Genomic DNA, 17,996 nt, shown 5'->3' on the forward strand with positions numbered 1-17,996 from the left:
GAGTGGGAATCGTTATCTGAGTAAGCATCAGAGTCAGAGTCAGGCAGATTGGCCGGGGTGGGGCTGTAGCAAAGATAGGTCCAGAAAGAGAGAGCAAGACGCCCAAAGTGATGAAGAGGGAGACAGAAGAGGAGATGTAAAACTTGATCGCTGCTTAAGCGTTCTGGGTTGCACGCTATGTATTGACACAGATTTGCTGATACGTTCGCTATTGTCACCATCAAACCGCTGTTCAGAACCATCTCTCTGTCTCTTCTCTTGTTCAATTGATTTGTCTGTGTTTTGTCTTTGGTCTTTGCCTGCCCTGGAGTGGTGGCTGTCCGTCTTTGGATGTTTTGTTGGGTTGCCTTATAATTGAAGATATTGAAGTGTTTTCGTCTTATTGATTTCACTGGGGGAAGGAACGATGTCGTATTAGAGCTGTTTCAATTTCAAATAAGAATGGGCTTGGTAGTTCTTTCCTAGGCTTTGACCCACAAATCTTTTAACAATTTTAGCCAACAAGAAGTCCTTTTAAAATCTCATACACATAATTTTGAAAAAAATGAGGTTCAGTATTTTTTTTGTGTGTGGGTTTTGGCAGATGTCACTGTGTTTTTTTTTAAAAAAATATTTTTTTTGCTTTAAATTATATTTTTATGTATTTTTAAATTATTTTGATGTGTTAATATTTAAAAAAAATTATTTTAATATATATCTAAATAAAAACACTTTACCTACCATGAGGCAGAGAAAGCACCAAATATTCTAGGTATGCTGCTTATATCCATAAACTAGCTATCAAGTATTTTGATTCATTCTAAATAATGCAACCTGATAAAACGCATCTTGCTTTACCAGTTGTTCCTAGTTGTTCCTAGCAGGATCATACACATCAACTTTGATGATTTCAGTCCAACATAAATTGGATAAATGAGGATCCAAGTCAAGCTGAAAGGAAGTCAGAAACCTTAAATAAAGACTTGATATCCCTGTTCATGCATAGGCTGCTTATATCCATAAACTAACTATCAAGTACTTTGATTCATTCTAAATAATGCAACCTGATTAAATGCATCTTGCTTTACCAGTTGTTCCTAGCGGGATACACATCAACTTTGATGATTTCAGTCCAACATAAATTGGATAAATGGGGATCCAAGTCAAGCTGAAAGGAAGTCAGAAACCTTAAATAAAGACGTGCATGTAAAAACCCTTTGGTATAAATTGTATTTGTAACCTGTTGCAAGTTAAGAAAATAAGTTGACGTTTATTTGGGAGGACATGGAACCTGAAAGAGAATTTGTCTACGGGAAAGGTTGGGTATGAACCTGAAGAAACTGTGCACAGATTCAACAACACCCTGCCAGGTTCTCTAAACCCTATCAATCTTGAAAACCAAAATAAATTAGCCTGACATGAGTCCATGCTTTCAAACACAATTCGAAACTATGCAATTAGAACTGCCAAAAGCCATATGGGTAGCCAGGAGGTGTTGATGCAGATAAAGACTGGTTCGAGTTATTATTTAGATGAGATCCTCGAACTGAGAGTGACTCGTTATGACACAGACTGAGCAGAATTGGTGGAGTCAATCACTGATCTTCCAGGTATCCTTTCTCTTCCAAGTAAGACACTACTTGCCCACCCATAGCAGTTGGTGTGGGGCAGACTCCATCTATCTGCTGTAATTCTATCTGTACGGATAGTATTGGAAAATAATAACTCAGTTATGCATACTTTGGAGATTGGACAAGGAAAAACATCAGAGATATTTATGAGCACATCAGAAAGCTTAATTGTCTAAAATCATACCTCGCATTGCAAAGGTGGTTCGTATGGATCATCAATGCCGGTAAAACCTGCAATTTAAACATGGTCACTTTTGGATGACAGGGGAGTGGCTGAGGACAAGGTTTGGCTGGTCCATTCAGCCATCTGGAACAAAATGTATTAATAATGGAAGGAAATGCATAATAGCAGGGGATGCTAAGAAATTCTCACAATTTATGTAAGCAATCAATTTATGGTTTCTTGTTCTAAAGAAGTGATTACGAAAAAAGTACCGAGACTCTTGAGATTTGGTAGCTGCTTTTCTTTTCTCTCTTTTTTTTTCTTATTTACATGTGTTGATTTATTATTGCTTTGTGTGGATGGGACACTCGAAGTGAGTCCTTCACTTAGCCAAAAGTCCTCTGCAGTTGTAATGCAGAGCTTCAGAAACTTCATACCATTATCAGAGTTATGTGCCAAAGCAAATCCGAAATATTCTTTGGTTCTTCTTTGTTTTTTAAGTGGTATCATTTGGTGCATTTTCTAGGTCATTATATAATCTATTATTACACAACTTGTGTGTTTTCCCCTTACTAATTGGGTGCAGATGAATTGACTGTCAGGGAAACTGCTCAACGTATTAAAGATACAGCTAAGAAATTTTCAAAAGCACACCTTTGATCTTTCCAGCACGCGCAAGCTTGTAAAGGCCTTTAGGATCTCTTGACTCGCACAATGATAGAGGAGTGTTCATGAAAACCTGTACAGATACAAGTAATCAGCATTCCATCTCTAGGAAAAAATAAGCTCACACATAACAGCCTTCATGAGGAAACTTGCCTCAATAAAATTTGAATCTGGCAACATTGCTCGGCAAGCATCCCGGTCTTTTCTGTATGGTGATATCAGACTAGCAATGCATATCATACCAGCATCTGCAAAGAGCTTTGCCACCTCCCCTAGATGAAATAGATGCAAAATAACTTAGAGATAAACAAAACAAAAAATCATGTAAACAAGCACAGCATATTACAACCTTCTAATTATCACAACCTTGAGTATGATATCTTTCTTTTTGTTACTGATACAATGTTTAACAATAGCTCAAATATGCAAGAGACACTAAAAGTTTGTTTATGAATGAGTCTTGGAGCTGAAACTTGACCATGACCTCATACTTCAGCTTACAAGGAATTATGACATTCAAATAGTGAGCTGCAAACCTGCAAAAGTTGAGAAATTGCTTTCGGTTTTTTAGCATGTTTTAAATCTAGCTTATCTCTTACAGTTCTCCCACTACTGGAAGTTGGGACACAATAACTAACAAAACAAAGAGTTGGAGCTAGTAAAAGCTTCCTCAAAGACTTCCCAAAAGAACCCACAGAGCATATGGCAATCAGAACTGCTTTAATGGGAGACCAAAGAACAAGAATGCCAAACAAGGTCATATCAAATGCTGATGTTTGACTAATTTACTACTAGCAATTAACATCTTCCAAATTACTCCAGGACTGGAATAAGATGACTCGTTTATCAGACACTTTCAAGAAATTGTAGTTCAGAGCCATGAAAAGCCTTGTCCAACTTCTGTTGGATGCGAGATTATACATACCATGTCCAATCCCATTGTACATGTTTGTTTGTTATCTTGAAGAAGACAAAACATCTATGATAAAAAATTAACTCCCATGGTCGTTAACTCAAACTCCAATTATAAGCTTTTGTGTGTAATCATACTTACCAACCCTCCTTATATTTTCAGTTCGATCTTCAGCACTGAAACCAAGATCCTTGTTCAGTCCATGCCTAAGGTTATCCCCATCAAGCACATAGGACAGCTTCCCCCTAGAATACAATTGTCTATTTAGCGAAAATGCCAGTGTGCTTTTCCCTGAAAAATTGACGAAGCAGTATAAGAGGGTATGGAAATTCATTAAATACCTATGATAACAGTCCAGCATCCAGTTTTGGTTTGAAACTAGTTAAACTACTCGTGCCATGTAGACACAGCTTCTATGATGCTTACAACAGTTTAGATTCTAAAAGCTGATGGTACTTTGCAAAAGATATTATTTAGAAGGTAATAACATCATTGTGAACAGAGCTGCACGTGATAAAAGCAGAACATGCTAATTCTGGTTCTCAATATCCGCCTGGTGATGATGACTGATGCAACAAAAGTAAAAAGAACTCAGTTTCACAACAAACCTGATCCACTGAGACCTGTAATCCATACAACACACCCCTTCTGGTTAATTAGTTTTTGCCTTTCCAACTTCCCAACAGGACATTCTTGCCAAAATATATTGTTGGAATTCCCCAAAGAAGACATTGGAAATTCTTATTCTTCCGTTATTTTCTACAGTTAGACAAGGAAATCAAAGACCATTAAACCGAGAAATTTTCTTTGAGAAAGAGCAAAATTACATTTAGAAACCACATATTCAATGACATGCTTCGATGAAAACCCATGAAGGGATGCTTCTACTGCTAATTAAAATTTATAAAACTGATCAAATTTCTCTTGAATCGATTTTCTTTGTACAATCTATTTCTTAGTCTCTTCTTGGTGTGATCCTTTTATTTTCCCCTCAAATTCTGATTTTTGCATGCATGCTACAAGTCCCCTGAAAAGAAACTAAAACAATCCAGTGTACATATGAGAAAAGAAACTAAATTTCAAATGGAAAAGGAAGAAATTTTTTTCCAAATATTTTCCACAGCTTAGCAAAACCCATTGACAGGGAGGATCATATGTGAATCCTACTAATATTTGGACAAGAACTTCTACATAAAGATTTAGTTTTTTTGTTTTATTGAGCAGAACAACAAATCAGATTTCGAGGCATCATAATAATGAAGAAATAATGTACATTACAACTAAGTTTCTTGGAAAACCCATGAAGAAAATCACCATTTCACATCACATGAAACAAGTTTCTTTTAAAGAGAAGGTGTAAATAAATACCTGAGAGTGGGAAAGAGAGAGGCCCTTTGAACGTCCTTTGTATTGTGTCTCACTATTCTGGCCCTCTTTGAGGTAGAGAGAGAGAGTGTTTTATTAGCTCAAGTAGAGGGTGGCCGGGAGAGACGGTCTCATTGAGGCTTGAATTAAAGCGTGTTTTCCCTTTGCCTGTTGTTCTCATCTTCTGTTATGGACAAGAAAACAAACTTAAAATAACCCAAAATAATAACGGTAATAATAGTAAATTAGCTTTTTTTTCTTTCCTTTTTTTCATAACAAAATTTAAAGTTTTTTTTTTTTAAATAAAGAGAATGTTAGTGGGTGGTCTAGAAATAGAGTAATACTTCAGTTTTTTAGAAAATTAAATAAAAAAAATTATGTTCAAATACAATATTTTTTTATTCAAAAAAAACTTTAAAACTAGTTTTGCAGTTTTTTAAATTTATATTATTTGAAAAAACACATTTTAAATGTTTTTCAGTAAATTTTTTTTTTGTTTTTAAAATAAAAAAATGAATAATATTTTTTTTTCTTTTATATACAAGTATTTTTTAACAGTGTGCAAAATTAAAATTATTTTTTATATTTAGTTAATGTTATAAATTTAATTTTTTATATAAATCTATTATAAATGATTTTTTTAACTTTTTCATAATAATTAGTTTTATTTTAATAAAATAAAACTATTTTTTTATAATTAGATTATCACAAATATAAAATACTAAGATGATTGTTGTAAATTATGATTTTTTTTGAAAAATAGTTATAATTTATTATATTTATTTTTTTCATTTAAAAAGGAAAACTTGTTTTTTTTTCAATCTACCTTAAAAAATTCAAAATTGCGAGAATAAGCCATATACTAAATAGATTGAATTGAATTATCTGATCTCCATATAGAAAGAAAATATTTTAATCAAAATCAAATCTCCATATAGAGAGAAAATAAAGTGGTAAATAATAATTATTTTTTTTAGGTGACGAGAGTTCATGAATTTTAATACTGAGCCATTCTTTCCTCTAATTTGAGCAAAGATTCTTTCTGAAACAACTCCCTAGAAAGTATCATTCATCGGCTTTTAGGGAATTGGTTATATGAAAAATTAATGACATATTCAAAATCTCAAGTTTAAATCATGCTATAATTAGTCTTATTTGTAGAATTTTCTCAAGCTTAGAACATGTTAATGAGTGTGGTGGTTGATTTTTTTTATTTAAAAATATATTAAAGTAATATTTTTTATTTGAAAATATAAAAAAAATTAATTTAAAATAAATAAAAATTAAATTTTAATCTATTTATGTTCAACCGTAATTCTAAACCCAGGAAGCACACTTATTAGGAGGGGCAGCCATAAATCCCGAACGAGATTAGTCTTACTCTTTAAAAGGGTGTGAGGATACCTGAGTAAGAACAAAAAAAAAATTCTAAACGGAGGATCCTGTTTGGAAGTGTGATTGTGGCTGCTTTTCAAATTGTTTTTCACTTAGAAATGTATCAAAATAATATTTTTTTTATTTTTTAAAAATTATTTTTGATATCAGTGTATTAAAATGATTAAAAATACAAAAAAAATTAATTTAAAGCAAAGAAAAATAAATAAAATTTAATTTTTTTAAAAAATATTTTTGAAACGCAAAAACAAAAATATATATAAAAAAAAAGGTTGTTGCTAAGTAATTAATCAATCTATCTATACTCATTTTGTAATAAAAAGAGAAACATCATGTTAACGAAGGAATGATGTCTGCAAATTCAATTATTGTGAGTATTAAGGAGTGATTTGATTTTGATAAGTATTTTTGATAAAATTATCGTATTCTTACAATACAAAAACTGTCTGTCAACATAATTGAGGACGTGTTTAGGAGGAAAAATCAAGAAGAAAATGGCAAGATTTTCGAGCAAGAAATTAAGGGGACAGCAATGCGGTCCCCTGTGATGAATCTGGACAGCCCTGCCTTCTACGTGAGGCAACAGCCATAGACATTGCCTTCTTTGCTTCTCCGTGAATGGTGGGTCCTAATGAATTTAGTGGCGCTGACCCGGAGCCATAAAAGTGGAAAAATAAAATAAATATAAAGTAAAAAGATTTAAATTTTGATGAAAAGCTGATGGGAACGTTTCTTTTAGATAATCCAGGCAGTAATATAGTTATAATATTATAGATTGATATTATCCGCGTATTTGAAGAGAGTTTAGAACACCTCTAAAGAAGTTTTCAAATAAGATTCTTAAAGATGATATTTCTCTTTTTCATGGTTCTCTGGGAAGCCATAAATCTATTAAAATGTCATTTATGATCATATTACACGCACCACCATCTGTATTATGAACCCTTTGTGGTGTATATTAGAGCTACCAAAGCAACACCTAAGATCTTTCAAACTACAAATTAAAGCCTGTGTAAACACAAAAGGCGGCAAAAAGATAGTCTTATTTTGCTAGCTGCACACACAGTACAGACCTCAAGAACCAAATTGTAATTTATCTGAAACAGGATACCATGCTTAATTTGCGCAGAGGTTTTTGAAATTAAAAATGGAGTTGGTTTCCAAGTTGTGATACCGTGCATGAACGGATCTCCGGATCATTGCCATAAGAATTTCACTCAGAGCATGACAAGCTCCAGGCTACTGTCGATGATTTTACATGTGTTTTCTTAGGTCTGTGAGCCTATCAAAGTTATTCAGGTTCATCTTTGCGGTGAATGAAGTTCACAGAGAGGTGAGGTTCAGCTATTGCTAGTTTAAAGGGTGTTTTCATATAACCACGGATATCACTTATCTTCGGAGCCTTTTTTGTACTCGAGGAAGACTACGAAGATGGAGGTGGCTCTGTCCTTACAGTTGCGACTGCATGTCACTCTATTCTTAGACTTTTGAAGATCACACTTGGTGTCCCTAGCTAGTCTTAGAATGGTGAGAGTGGAGTTTTGGATGGAGTGTGACAGCGATGACACCCCTACCAACTCTCTTGCATGCCATTCTCTTTTCTTAATAATTGGGCTTGTCTATATGCACTTGTTGGTATAGGTGGTGGTCCTCGCTTACTGGGTAAGTTGTTGAAGATCGAAAGAAGCTGATGGAGCACCTGTCAAGGGATTTGCAACTCTCTCATGTCCTGGTTTTTCTGAATTATCAACCATGGAAAGAGTTGGAAAATGTGAAGTTGAACTGACTTTTAAATTTTTTAAAAACACCGTTTCTGCAGTAAAAATAAACAGGTTATGCATGGTGGCAATTTATTGAGCAAACTTGGGAGGTGATATAATAAATGCAACAGTGAAATTGGCTACTCTTATAGTAGTAATTAAAATAGTTGTTTCAAGAGTTGAGGAAGAAAAATAATTTAATGGAGGGGTGCTTAGTTGCTGAGTATCTCTACAAACTGTGTTGTTCATCTTCATCTGCCTTGTCAGATCGACAGAAAAGACCCTCTGTTTTGGATGGACATCCATCATTTGTCCAAACACAGCCTTTTATGTGGCAGATTTCCTTCCACAGGATAATTATTGTTCAGTAGATAAATTACATTTGATAAATGGAATATAATAAAATCCACCCTCCATTTTGCTTACATGTTCGACTATTGAAGAAGACACAATCAGGGCATCCAAAGAAGTTTTGAATGGCATAGCTTCTGAGAAGATGTACGGTCAAAATACAATTTGCTTGAAATCTGAATTTTTAAATTAAATTAAATTAAATCCGTGTAGAATTGAAACAAGGAGGAGTTTTGAAGAAAAGAAATCCTTACAAACTAGTTGAGAGCAAATTAGTTTAGGGCTTCTAGGGGATAAAATTGATGAATCCTCCAAACTTCAGGGAGTACTCTTATAATTCAACAACAACAAAAAGTCGCTGATTTCCTCTCCGCATCATTTGCCAAACACTCGATGTCCACAGGTTGATTCACCACCGCCACACGATACAGAGAGAGAGAGAGAGAGAGAGAGAAATGCATGAACGATAATGCAAGCGCGCCTCCTCCTGGTGGGACCTATCCCCACCACAATCGACGCCTCTGCTTCATTCTCCTCCTCCAGCTCCATCATCACCGGTGGCCGCAATTCCCTGATCGGTAGCTGGATCTACCATCCTAACCTTGACAATAAATCCCGCCATCGCAAAAACAACAAATGGGGCTCGACAGTGGTAGTTGCATCATCATCGTCATCATGGGCAGCAATCAACGGCGGCGAGCAAGACCATTACGCGGTGCTGGGACTCGAGCGGACCGCCACTTCAGCCGATATTAAAAAAGCTTATCGCTTTCTTGCTCGAAAGGTAATTCTAATTATGCTGTAATTTTTATTTTTTTTAAGTTTGTAAATCGTAGCTATTTTTAATTCGAATACTAATCATTGTTTGCAATTTTGGAGGTTTTAGGTTTGTGTTTGATTTCAAGAACCTGTTTCTTGTATATAAATTTGCGACAAATGAGTTTATGTAGTAGTGTTTTAAGGTTAATTAATTATAGGTTAAAAAAAAAACAAAAAAAACTGGGTCTTGTTTAAAATTAAGTTGTGGGTTTAATGCGAGAGAGAGAATTGCATGAACTTTCTATATGGAATTTTCCATATTGCATTGCGGAAAGGAGGTATAATTAAACTTGAATATTTCAATGGCGAGTTTATCAAAGGAGGGTTGTTTATTGTCATCCGTGTGACTCTATATGGAATGTGCTTAAAAAGGGCTACCTCCTATGCGTTAGTTTGCAGTTATGCAGTAAGAGTTGAAATGCTGTGTTAGAAATAGATGGATGGGATTGTTGGAAGATGATTCATACTAGAATGTGCTTAAAAAGGGCAGCTGCTACAGGATAAAATGCCTTGGTTTATATTTTGTTGCTTCAAACAATCGTGTTGGTTTGAAGGAGATGTATACAGTTGGTTAATAATTTAGTTTTTTAGGGTTTCCATGGTCATTGTTGGTTGGTTATGCCAGAAGACATTATAAAAGGAACTGTGTACTTTTGTTTCTCCACGATTTACTACAGTGCTCATGCCTTCTCTGGGGCTCCAAGCAGTGGCGTGATATCCACACACAAGCACGCACGCATCAGCTGCAATATTTCAGGGCCCAATGTCCTTGATCTTAACATCACTTGTTAAATTCATGCAAGTTACATTTTAACTCTTTCTCTCCCTCTCTCATATGATTCATGTTATTTATACCTTCTTTTAGCTTTGTGACTGAGGCTTTAGATATTGACTGTCATTTACCATGAATACTTACTTCTTCTAGATTTGTTTTGTTTGAAAGGCTCATAAAAGATTACCATACTTTTTCAAGAACTGTCCCCAAGATGTTTGCTAATGGTTTTCTCCTTGACACTTGTTCTTGTATTATGGTTGCAGTATCATCCTGATGTCAGCAAGCATTCACAAGCTGGTGAGCTGTTCAAGAGCATTCGGCATGCATACGAAGTGAGAAATCCTTAATAACCTTCTTGGTGTTTGTTCTGCTAATTACTGATTTTATTAGAATTATAACAGCTTAAAATAGTCTATCTTCCTATCTGGAGAAAAACAAGCATGGGTGCAGTGGGGTAGGATGACAACCATTGTTGGACTGGAAAAATTCAAGCGGTGTACTAGTCTTGTTTTAAATTCTTGGCAACGTCCAGTGAGTTTGTTGTATGGAAAAATTAGAATATTGAAAAACTGACTTTTAATAACTGATTTTCCCTAAATCCACTTGGAAATAGTAAGAGTGTCTGTTGATGAGATTTAAGGTCTTGACCGAGTGTAATGTAGTGGTTGCATTCTTTTACTTTTTTTTCCTTTTCTTTTTAGTTTCATGGGTATTGTATTATTTTAATTTCCATTTTCCAGACTGTATATTTACCTTCTCACAAACCATTTCTTAAATAGATACTCTCTAATGAAGTGACAAGGACTCAGTATGATCGAGTACTTAGGTTTCAAGAAGAAACTGGCAGGTCATATAGCAAAAACCAATACTATGCACCTGAAGTTGAAAACTGGGTAAGGATATACAGGTGGGCTGAAATGAAGCGGAAAACGAGGAGCGAGAGATATAGGGAGCATTATAACGTGAGTGAGGATCCTTCCTTCTACAGTGAGACAGAAGAGGAAGCCGAAGAAGGAAGCCTAGATCAGGAAAGAGGCCCGTTTAGCGAAGTGCTAAGATCTGCATTTATCTCTCTCTTCTTACTGCATACTTTTGGATCTCTATTATCTCTCGCCTTCAGCAGTCTCATGGCTTTGTTCGACAGACAATTGGATGCTGGGTATAAGATTGGTTATTTGATTGCATGGATTTTGGGTGGGAGAGGTGGGATTTCGCTTGTTCTGTGTCTCCAATTTGCTAGCTGGGCATGTGGAAAGAGGAGCAGCAGCATGGTTGCTCTGGTAGTGGTAGCCATGTGGGTTGGTTCAAATCTTGCTAGGTTTGCTCCACTCCCGCAAGGTGCTCTTGTTACACTTCTGTACATGTCTATTAAGCTGCAAGCGGACCTAAATTGAAGCGTTCGCTGCTGGTTGTCCATCAGCATTGCATCAATGATATTTGCTCCTCCGAAAATCCTTTTTACTTGTGTTCTAATGCACAGCACAACATCTGTGCCAATTATTACATGGGATTCTTCTTCTTCTTTTTTGATCCGGAGGCAAATTGGACCCTGTATTATATATGTATATATGTAAGAAATTTAGCCTGCTCTCATTCTCTATGCTGTCAATAGTCTGTCCTGCTCTCATTTCCTGAACTTTCATCTGCTCAAACACAGAAATTGAATCAAGAAATATTAAGGTCTTCAATTTGAAAGTTTCAGATTTAACTACTGGACTTTGATTATCTGCCTTCATATTTGAGTACAAGCACTGCCAATTTATGGCAATTCAAATAATGATAAACCTAATTTCATTAATCCATGCCTTAGCAGGAACAAAACACAGACCTCTCAATCCATGCCCTCTCATCCTCAACAGCAAGCGAAAGAGAGATTACAATTCTTTTCGCCCCCATGATACAGAGATTATTATTTTACTAAAAAGAACGAATAAATCGGAAACGGCCATGGTCAAATCCTATAAGCTTTTCAATGTCTCATCTTTCTTCATCTCCTTAAAATTCCTCCACAAGTACCTCCCACTAGCCATATCGACAAATACCCAGAATCCATTTTGAATAATCTGAAAAGAAAACCCAATAACGAACAATTATCAAGACTGGTACCAAGAAAAGGAGAAGAAAAGAATTCTTGATTGGACATAAAGGATCATAAAGTTAAAGAATTCATTCTCGATGGAAACATACCCTTTTGAAATTGAATTCTTGTTTCTCTCTCAAGGAAGTCTTTTCAGCAGTTGAATCATCGGAAACAAAATCATCAATCTCGGGCGATGATCGTACTGTCCTCCATGCAAAATATCCAGCTAAAACGGCTGAGAAGAACACCAAGATAAACCTTAAAGGACACATATCAATCTTTCGAGAAACACCAAAACAAGAAACCCTTTGCGTCTGTCTTCCAGTAATTAAACGAAGAGAGGTTGAGTCGACTTTCCGTTTTTGCACCCCCTTCTCCTTCTCAATGCCTTTGCTTTATCAAATGCAAGGATTGTTGAAATCGCGTTTTTGGTTGAAAAGAAGCTCCTAAATCTTTACGAAGTCAATGGCAGCTCCACCGATCACCTACCGCTACGTGTGCGCACACAATCATCTGCTGGCACATAATGACATTTGTGGGAGCCATTTTCTGGTGGTAATGAATTTGATAATACGAAGTGATCAACTGTCAATAGTTTAGGCTTGAAATGTCCACAGCAAGCCTGGATCATGAATGAAGAAGTTTTCTTTCCATTTTTTTTTTCTCAAAGTCAAAAATGATGAGCATATATTTGTGATGATTGGGAGTTAAATTGGATGAATAATTATCTTTAATGGAGGGCCGATGTTTTAGAGTCTTACAGCACAATACTACTAATTTAGTTTATTGATTATATGTTTTACTTGCAATCCGAGTTTGTTAATAATTTTTGAGCCCTAAATAACGCATTAATTAACCTAAACCAAATGACCAATTTTCATCAAGCAAAATACATAGAAATGTTTTGCATTTATCGAATAAAATTAATCAAGGTAATCTTAGGAAAAAAATATTACACAATTATTTTATACATATATTAAAAAAATTATTTATATATTCAAGTATGGAGTTCCATACTCAAATAGATCAGGTATTATTACCCGTTTTCACCTTCATCTCCATGAAAATAAAAGTCTCTCTATATTATTTTCAGTCGGTAAATGGAGGTGGACGTTCAGATATATATAGTTATTTCAATCGTTGCGGGTTTAATAATTTTTTTTTTTATGAAAACAAAATATACAGGTCTTTAAAATGTGTGTGTTTTTGTATAAATTCTAAATGTAAATTAAAAATTCTATGCATATATTTAATTAAATATATTAAAAATTGTATGTGCCCATAAATACAAAAATAAAATATTAACAAGTTTATTCAACTTGCCTAGCTGTATGTCGAATAATTTTGTTAACACGTTTTTTAAAATCAATGCTTATATATAATAAAAATCATATTCGTTAATAAAAACATGTAAGATCTCAAGTTAATTTTTAATGTAGCAGGAAAATAAAATAATATTGCAATTTCTACATTGAAACATCATTTCCTTATTCTTTGTATAATAATTTAAAAAAAAAACAATGTAAAGGAAAATAATTAAAAAAAATAAAAATAAGAACGAAAAGTGTAGAGTAATAAATATTCAAAGTGTAAAAAATAAAAAATATATTTAAAAAAAATTAAAGAGAAAAAAGGAAAAACTAAAAAAATATTAAAAAAAATTAAGATAAGAGAAAAAATTTGTATTAATTAGGCCAAGTATAAAATGATAAAAAAACATTTATTTTCTAAAAAAAGTAAAATCAAAATTTTACTGCCACCACATTACCACTGCAATAAAACAAAATCGACAGAATTTACAATAATCTCAGGCTTCTCCCCTTGTCCTGAGAGTTGAGCTTTTCTATTTTAGATGGCAACTTATAGAGTGTTGGAGTTCGGCCCACACCGCCGGCCTTTCGCAAGCCCTCATTTTTTTTTTTTTTTAATGAACAGCGGGGACAACAGGGCATTGCTACTGAGCTATTTGACAGTGCAGCAGAGTTTATTTCTTAAAACATTTTTTATTTAAAAATAAATAAAAATAAAATTTTTATTTTAATATTAACATATTAAAATCATCCAAAAACAATAAAAAATATTAATTAAAAATTAAAAAAACATTTCATTTTTTTTTAAAAAATAATTTAACCGCAGTGCAAAATAATATCTTAAAATGTTGGGCTAATGTGCTTCCTCTTGCCTTCCTATTGATTTTGTATTCTTCTATATATTCAAGGTTTTTTTCTCTAAAAGCACATATCTCTAATAGACACACCAGAGGGGTCTTATTTATTATTATTATTATTATTATTATTATTATTATTATTATTATTGTGTTTGGCTATGTTATTATAATTTTATTTAAAGAAATTCATAATTTGTAGCCTCGTTCTAAGAATATAGATTATACATATGGTACGGTTTGCATGTCATTAAGCCTGCATATATATAGGTTTACAATCATAATTATAATTACTTTATTTTTTTCCGATCAATTGAAAAATAAATAATCCTTATCTCTTTTTTTTATGAATGTTTTTTTTAGTTAAAAAGTTAATGACGAAATGGCCATTTGTTTTTCTTTTTATAAAAAAAGAGATTTATTTGAAATATTTTGAAAAGAGTACATATTGTCAATAGGATTATAAATTTATTTTTAATGGTAAGGAATTATGTCATCATTATTATCCATTCGTTTCTTCTATTTTATTTCGGGGATAAATATTACATTTTCTATACTAAAAAACTTGTGGTGTTTTTTTTTTTTTTGTATTTTCCCTTTTCTTTTCCTTTTATTTTTGTCATTTTTTTAAATTTTATTTTTAATATTTGCTTGATTTTGAATTTATCTTCATAAATTATTTTAGTTTATTTTTATGAGGTTATTGCAATCTCAAACAGATATCTTGACATTTAATTTTTATTTAATTTTATGAGTATCTATTTTTTTATCATATAATTAACTAAAAAATAATTGTTTTTTTTAAAACAAGTTCTTAAACCCAATAGAATCTATCATCTAGATCGTAGATTTGACAGGTTAAGCCACAAAGCCTGCGTCGATCCAATATATCATTTTCTTAATATTTTTAAAAAGATCATCTTAAATTTATTTTTTAAAAGTCAATCCATGCTCTTTACCGATTGTCTAAATTGTTTTTGGATCTACAAATCAACTGGGTCACGTCAGGACAATTTTTACATGATTTAATTTTAAATTTGTTTAAGTAAAGAATCAGGCTGAAAATTAAGTTTTAAAAATGATCCGTTGAGTTGGATTTAATAAAAATATCAAATAATTTGGGTTTGATTTACAGAGTATTTGATAAAATCTCAATTGTGAAAGTGTTATATGTTTAATTTTTTTTTTGTAATTTTGTAAATAATCTAATTTTTTATTGATTTATTTGTGCGAATTATGTAAACTAAGATTTTTTTAAAAAAAATAAAAAATAGAGACAGTGAAATAATGACACAAGTAGAGGGTGATTTTGTCTTTTAATCCTTATCTTTAATTGCAAATAAACGATGGATGAGGAGGTCTCATGTTGTAGTCAAGGTCTTCATCATACAGAAAGACAAAGAAAGTTCTTTGATCAAAACAATCCAAGCTCTGGCTGCTGTAATGGTGACCATTGCAGCAAAAAGCAAATGTTTTTATTTTTGATAATGATGCAAAGACAAAAGTTCGTGCTTCTTTACTGTAATGGAATCTATGTGACGGCTAGAAAGCTATGGTTTCGAGTTTAATACACACGTCTGAACTCTAATATTGGATAAATCTTAATCAAAATTACAATAATATATAGTTTTATTCGGTAAAAGTTCAAAAACAATTATAAAATTGAAGTAGGGCAAATTGGAAGTCGTCAGCATGTGATGTGATTCCCAAACAAGAAGACATTATTTTTTTTAGTTTAACGTGGGTATTCGGACCAGTTTGCGTGTACCTCGACTAATCTTAACGGGTCCTGAAGTTAACGACCATGTAAGCCTTCAGTGACCATCATATGAGTAACTACAGGGCTCGAACCTGAAATTATAGAGGGAATAAACCTCTTGATCCCAAGTTTTTATTATTGAGTCACCACCTAAATGGTTAACAAGAAGACATTATTATTTACATGAGCTGTGCTTACGGAAGTGGTGGTATTTCATAGATTCTGAGACGGATTTCCATCAACATTCATTCTCCCTCGCTAGTCGCCTCTCCCATTACCATACCCTTCTTCATGCCTCTTGTTTTCAACACCGTGGTCCCGTTGTATTTTTTTTTTAATTATTTTACATGATTGTTTTTATATTTTAAAAATTATTTAGTATTCATTTTAATTGAAAGAATTCAAAAAGAAAAAGAATCAACCTCTCTTTTACAGAGTACTATTCACTTTATTCGATCGATCAACTTGGTTAATTTCTAGTGTAGTTCCTACAGGGAATACATTTTCTTGCTCACCCCAAAACATCAAAATAGCAGTCTCATTTTCTTCAAGCCACCTACCTCACAATGAGAATTCTCACGTCAAAATAATTTTCTTTTTTAATTGAAACCAGGCCGAAAAAGAAAGAGAGAAGACAGATATATTTGCAGGAAGTTTCCTTAATTCTGCAGAAAGTGAGAGTGTTGATTTCCTCAATAACGAATATAAAACTCAAGATACCCTCACTCTTTATTATTGTTTCGAATCTGGGTCTTATTGGAACCCATCATTGAAACTGCCCTAGAATTCTTTGCATGTAAACAAGAAGCTTTTGCGGGAGGATAATGGAGGGGGCGGAAAGGGCTCAGTGGGGATCACTTTACATTTTCCTTTATCTCAAAGCACACTTTCAGGGCAATGGTTTTCCAAGAGTTGATGTAGTGGAGTCCATCTTTTTGACCCTTGATCTCCGTCTCCAGCTGCTGAACTTCAGTATTACAAACAAAAATTAAGATAAACAGCAATTGTTTTCTAGGCCCAGCTAGCTTTTATAAGGAGCAGCAACATTAACTTTATAATGATAGTCGACCCTTGCATTAACAGGAAGAGTTGCTTCCCATTTGCCAATAATTCTTGACTGAGGTCAATAAGTCTCATTCAAATTGGAAACAAAGATTAAACATAAGGGTTTCTATCTTAAAAAAAAAAAAAACACAGAGAGAGCATAATTGGGTCGGATAAGATTTAGGTATCTTAAACATTATATCTTTTAAATGTTTTCACTGCATTTATATCAAGTCAAAGTTTAAAATATTTCTGTTCATATGTATATATATATATATATATATATATATTATTCAACCCTCGAGTTGTGTTTTAAAATTATGGCAATAATCACTTTTATCTTTACATTGACCTTGATCAATGATCAACCTGACCTGAACTTAGCTCCGAGTCGACCCCACAGTTGAGTTTTAGAATTATGATAATAATAATAATTTTTATCTTTATATTGACCCGAGTCAATGATCAACCCGACTTGTGACCTGGGTCTTGTCTCGGGTTTGCCCTCTAATCAAGTTTTAAAACTATGATAATAACTATTTTTATCCTTAGATTGACCTGCATTAATGATCAACTCGACCACTGACACAGGTCGATCCCCCTAGTTGAGTTTTAAAAATTATGTTGGCTAGATCAACCTGAATTAACCATTTTACAGAGAATTGGACTTCATTGTCCTACCCTTTTTAATTGGAAAAATAATTTCTCCATTTAAACAACCTTGGATAGGATAAAAACTTATTTGTATACTATTCGAAGGTACACCAAACAACTTCACAAAAACAATTATCATGTCTAGTCCTTCTTTGTCCAGCATACTAAATACTACCTTATTAGTCTTTCAAGCCCAACATCAATAATCACAAATTACATAAAAAATTGAGGATTGATTACTTGCTACTTAAAAGGTGTGATTAGCTTTTCAAGTTTCGAAGATTGGGGGGTTCAAACTATTGTTTCAACACACGAAGTTCAATCACTCCATTATCATGGCAAGCTTAGGGATTTGATCAATAATTCATGATAATGCGAACTATAACTCACAAGTTAAGGACATCCCTTATAACCACATTACTTTACAATTCGGGTGTCATATACTCTAAATAAAGAATAACCCAAAAGTCACAAGATG

At 33.3% G+C, this 17,996-nt stretch overlaps 3 protein-coding genes across 3 annotated transcripts; 1 reads left to right on the forward strand and 2 right to left on the reverse strand.

Annotated features, from left to right (window-relative positions):
• Positions 1–1,184: 1,184 nt before the first annotated feature.
• LOC7474815 (adenylyl-sulfate kinase 3) lies at positions 1,185–4,905 on the reverse strand. The gene is made up of 7 exons (XM_002319658.4): positions 4,721–4,905; positions 3,961–4,111; positions 3,494–3,643; positions 2,593–2,711; positions 2,428–2,512; positions 1,795–1,841; positions 1,185–1,676 (listed from the first exon to the last, which is right to left on the reverse strand). The coding sequence occupies exons 2-7, from the start codon at positions 4,082–4,084 to the stop codon at positions 1,575–1,577; spliced, it is 627 nt and encodes a 208-aa protein (XP_002319694.1). The 5' UTR covers positions 4,085–4,111; positions 4,721–4,905; the 3' UTR covers positions 1,185–1,574.
• A 3,263-nt stretch (positions 4,906–8,168) lies between these two features.
• On the forward strand, positions 8,169–11,417 carry LOC7482351 (uncharacterized). Its single transcript, XM_002319125.4, has 3 exons — positions 8,169–9,007; positions 10,081–10,149; positions 10,597–11,417. The coding sequence occupies exons 1-3, from the start codon at positions 8,693–8,695 to the stop codon at positions 11,209–11,211; spliced, it is 999 nt and encodes a 332-aa protein (XP_002319161.1). The 5' UTR covers positions 8,169–8,692; the 3' UTR covers positions 11,212–11,417.
• A 96-nt stretch (positions 11,418–11,513) lies between these two features.
• On the reverse strand, positions 11,514–12,542 carry LOC7489669 (uncharacterized). The gene is made up of 2 exons (XM_002319659.4): positions 12,005–12,542; positions 11,514–11,880 (listed from the first exon to the last, which is right to left on the reverse strand). Exons 1-2 carry the CDS (start codon positions 12,167–12,169, stop codon positions 11,776–11,778), a joined length of 270 nt encoding a protein of 89 aa, XP_002319695.1. The 5' UTR covers positions 12,170–12,542; the 3' UTR covers positions 11,514–11,775.
• Between the last annotated feature and the right edge of the window lie 5,454 nt (positions 12,543–17,996).

Source organism: Populus trichocarpa, chromosome 13 (genome assembly GCF_000002775.5).
Source record: "Populus trichocarpa isolate Nisqually-1 chromosome 13, P.trichocarpa_v4.1, whole genome shotgun sequence".
NCBI lineage: Eukaryota > Viridiplantae > Streptophyta > Magnoliopsida > Malpighiales > Salicaceae > Populus > Populus trichocarpa.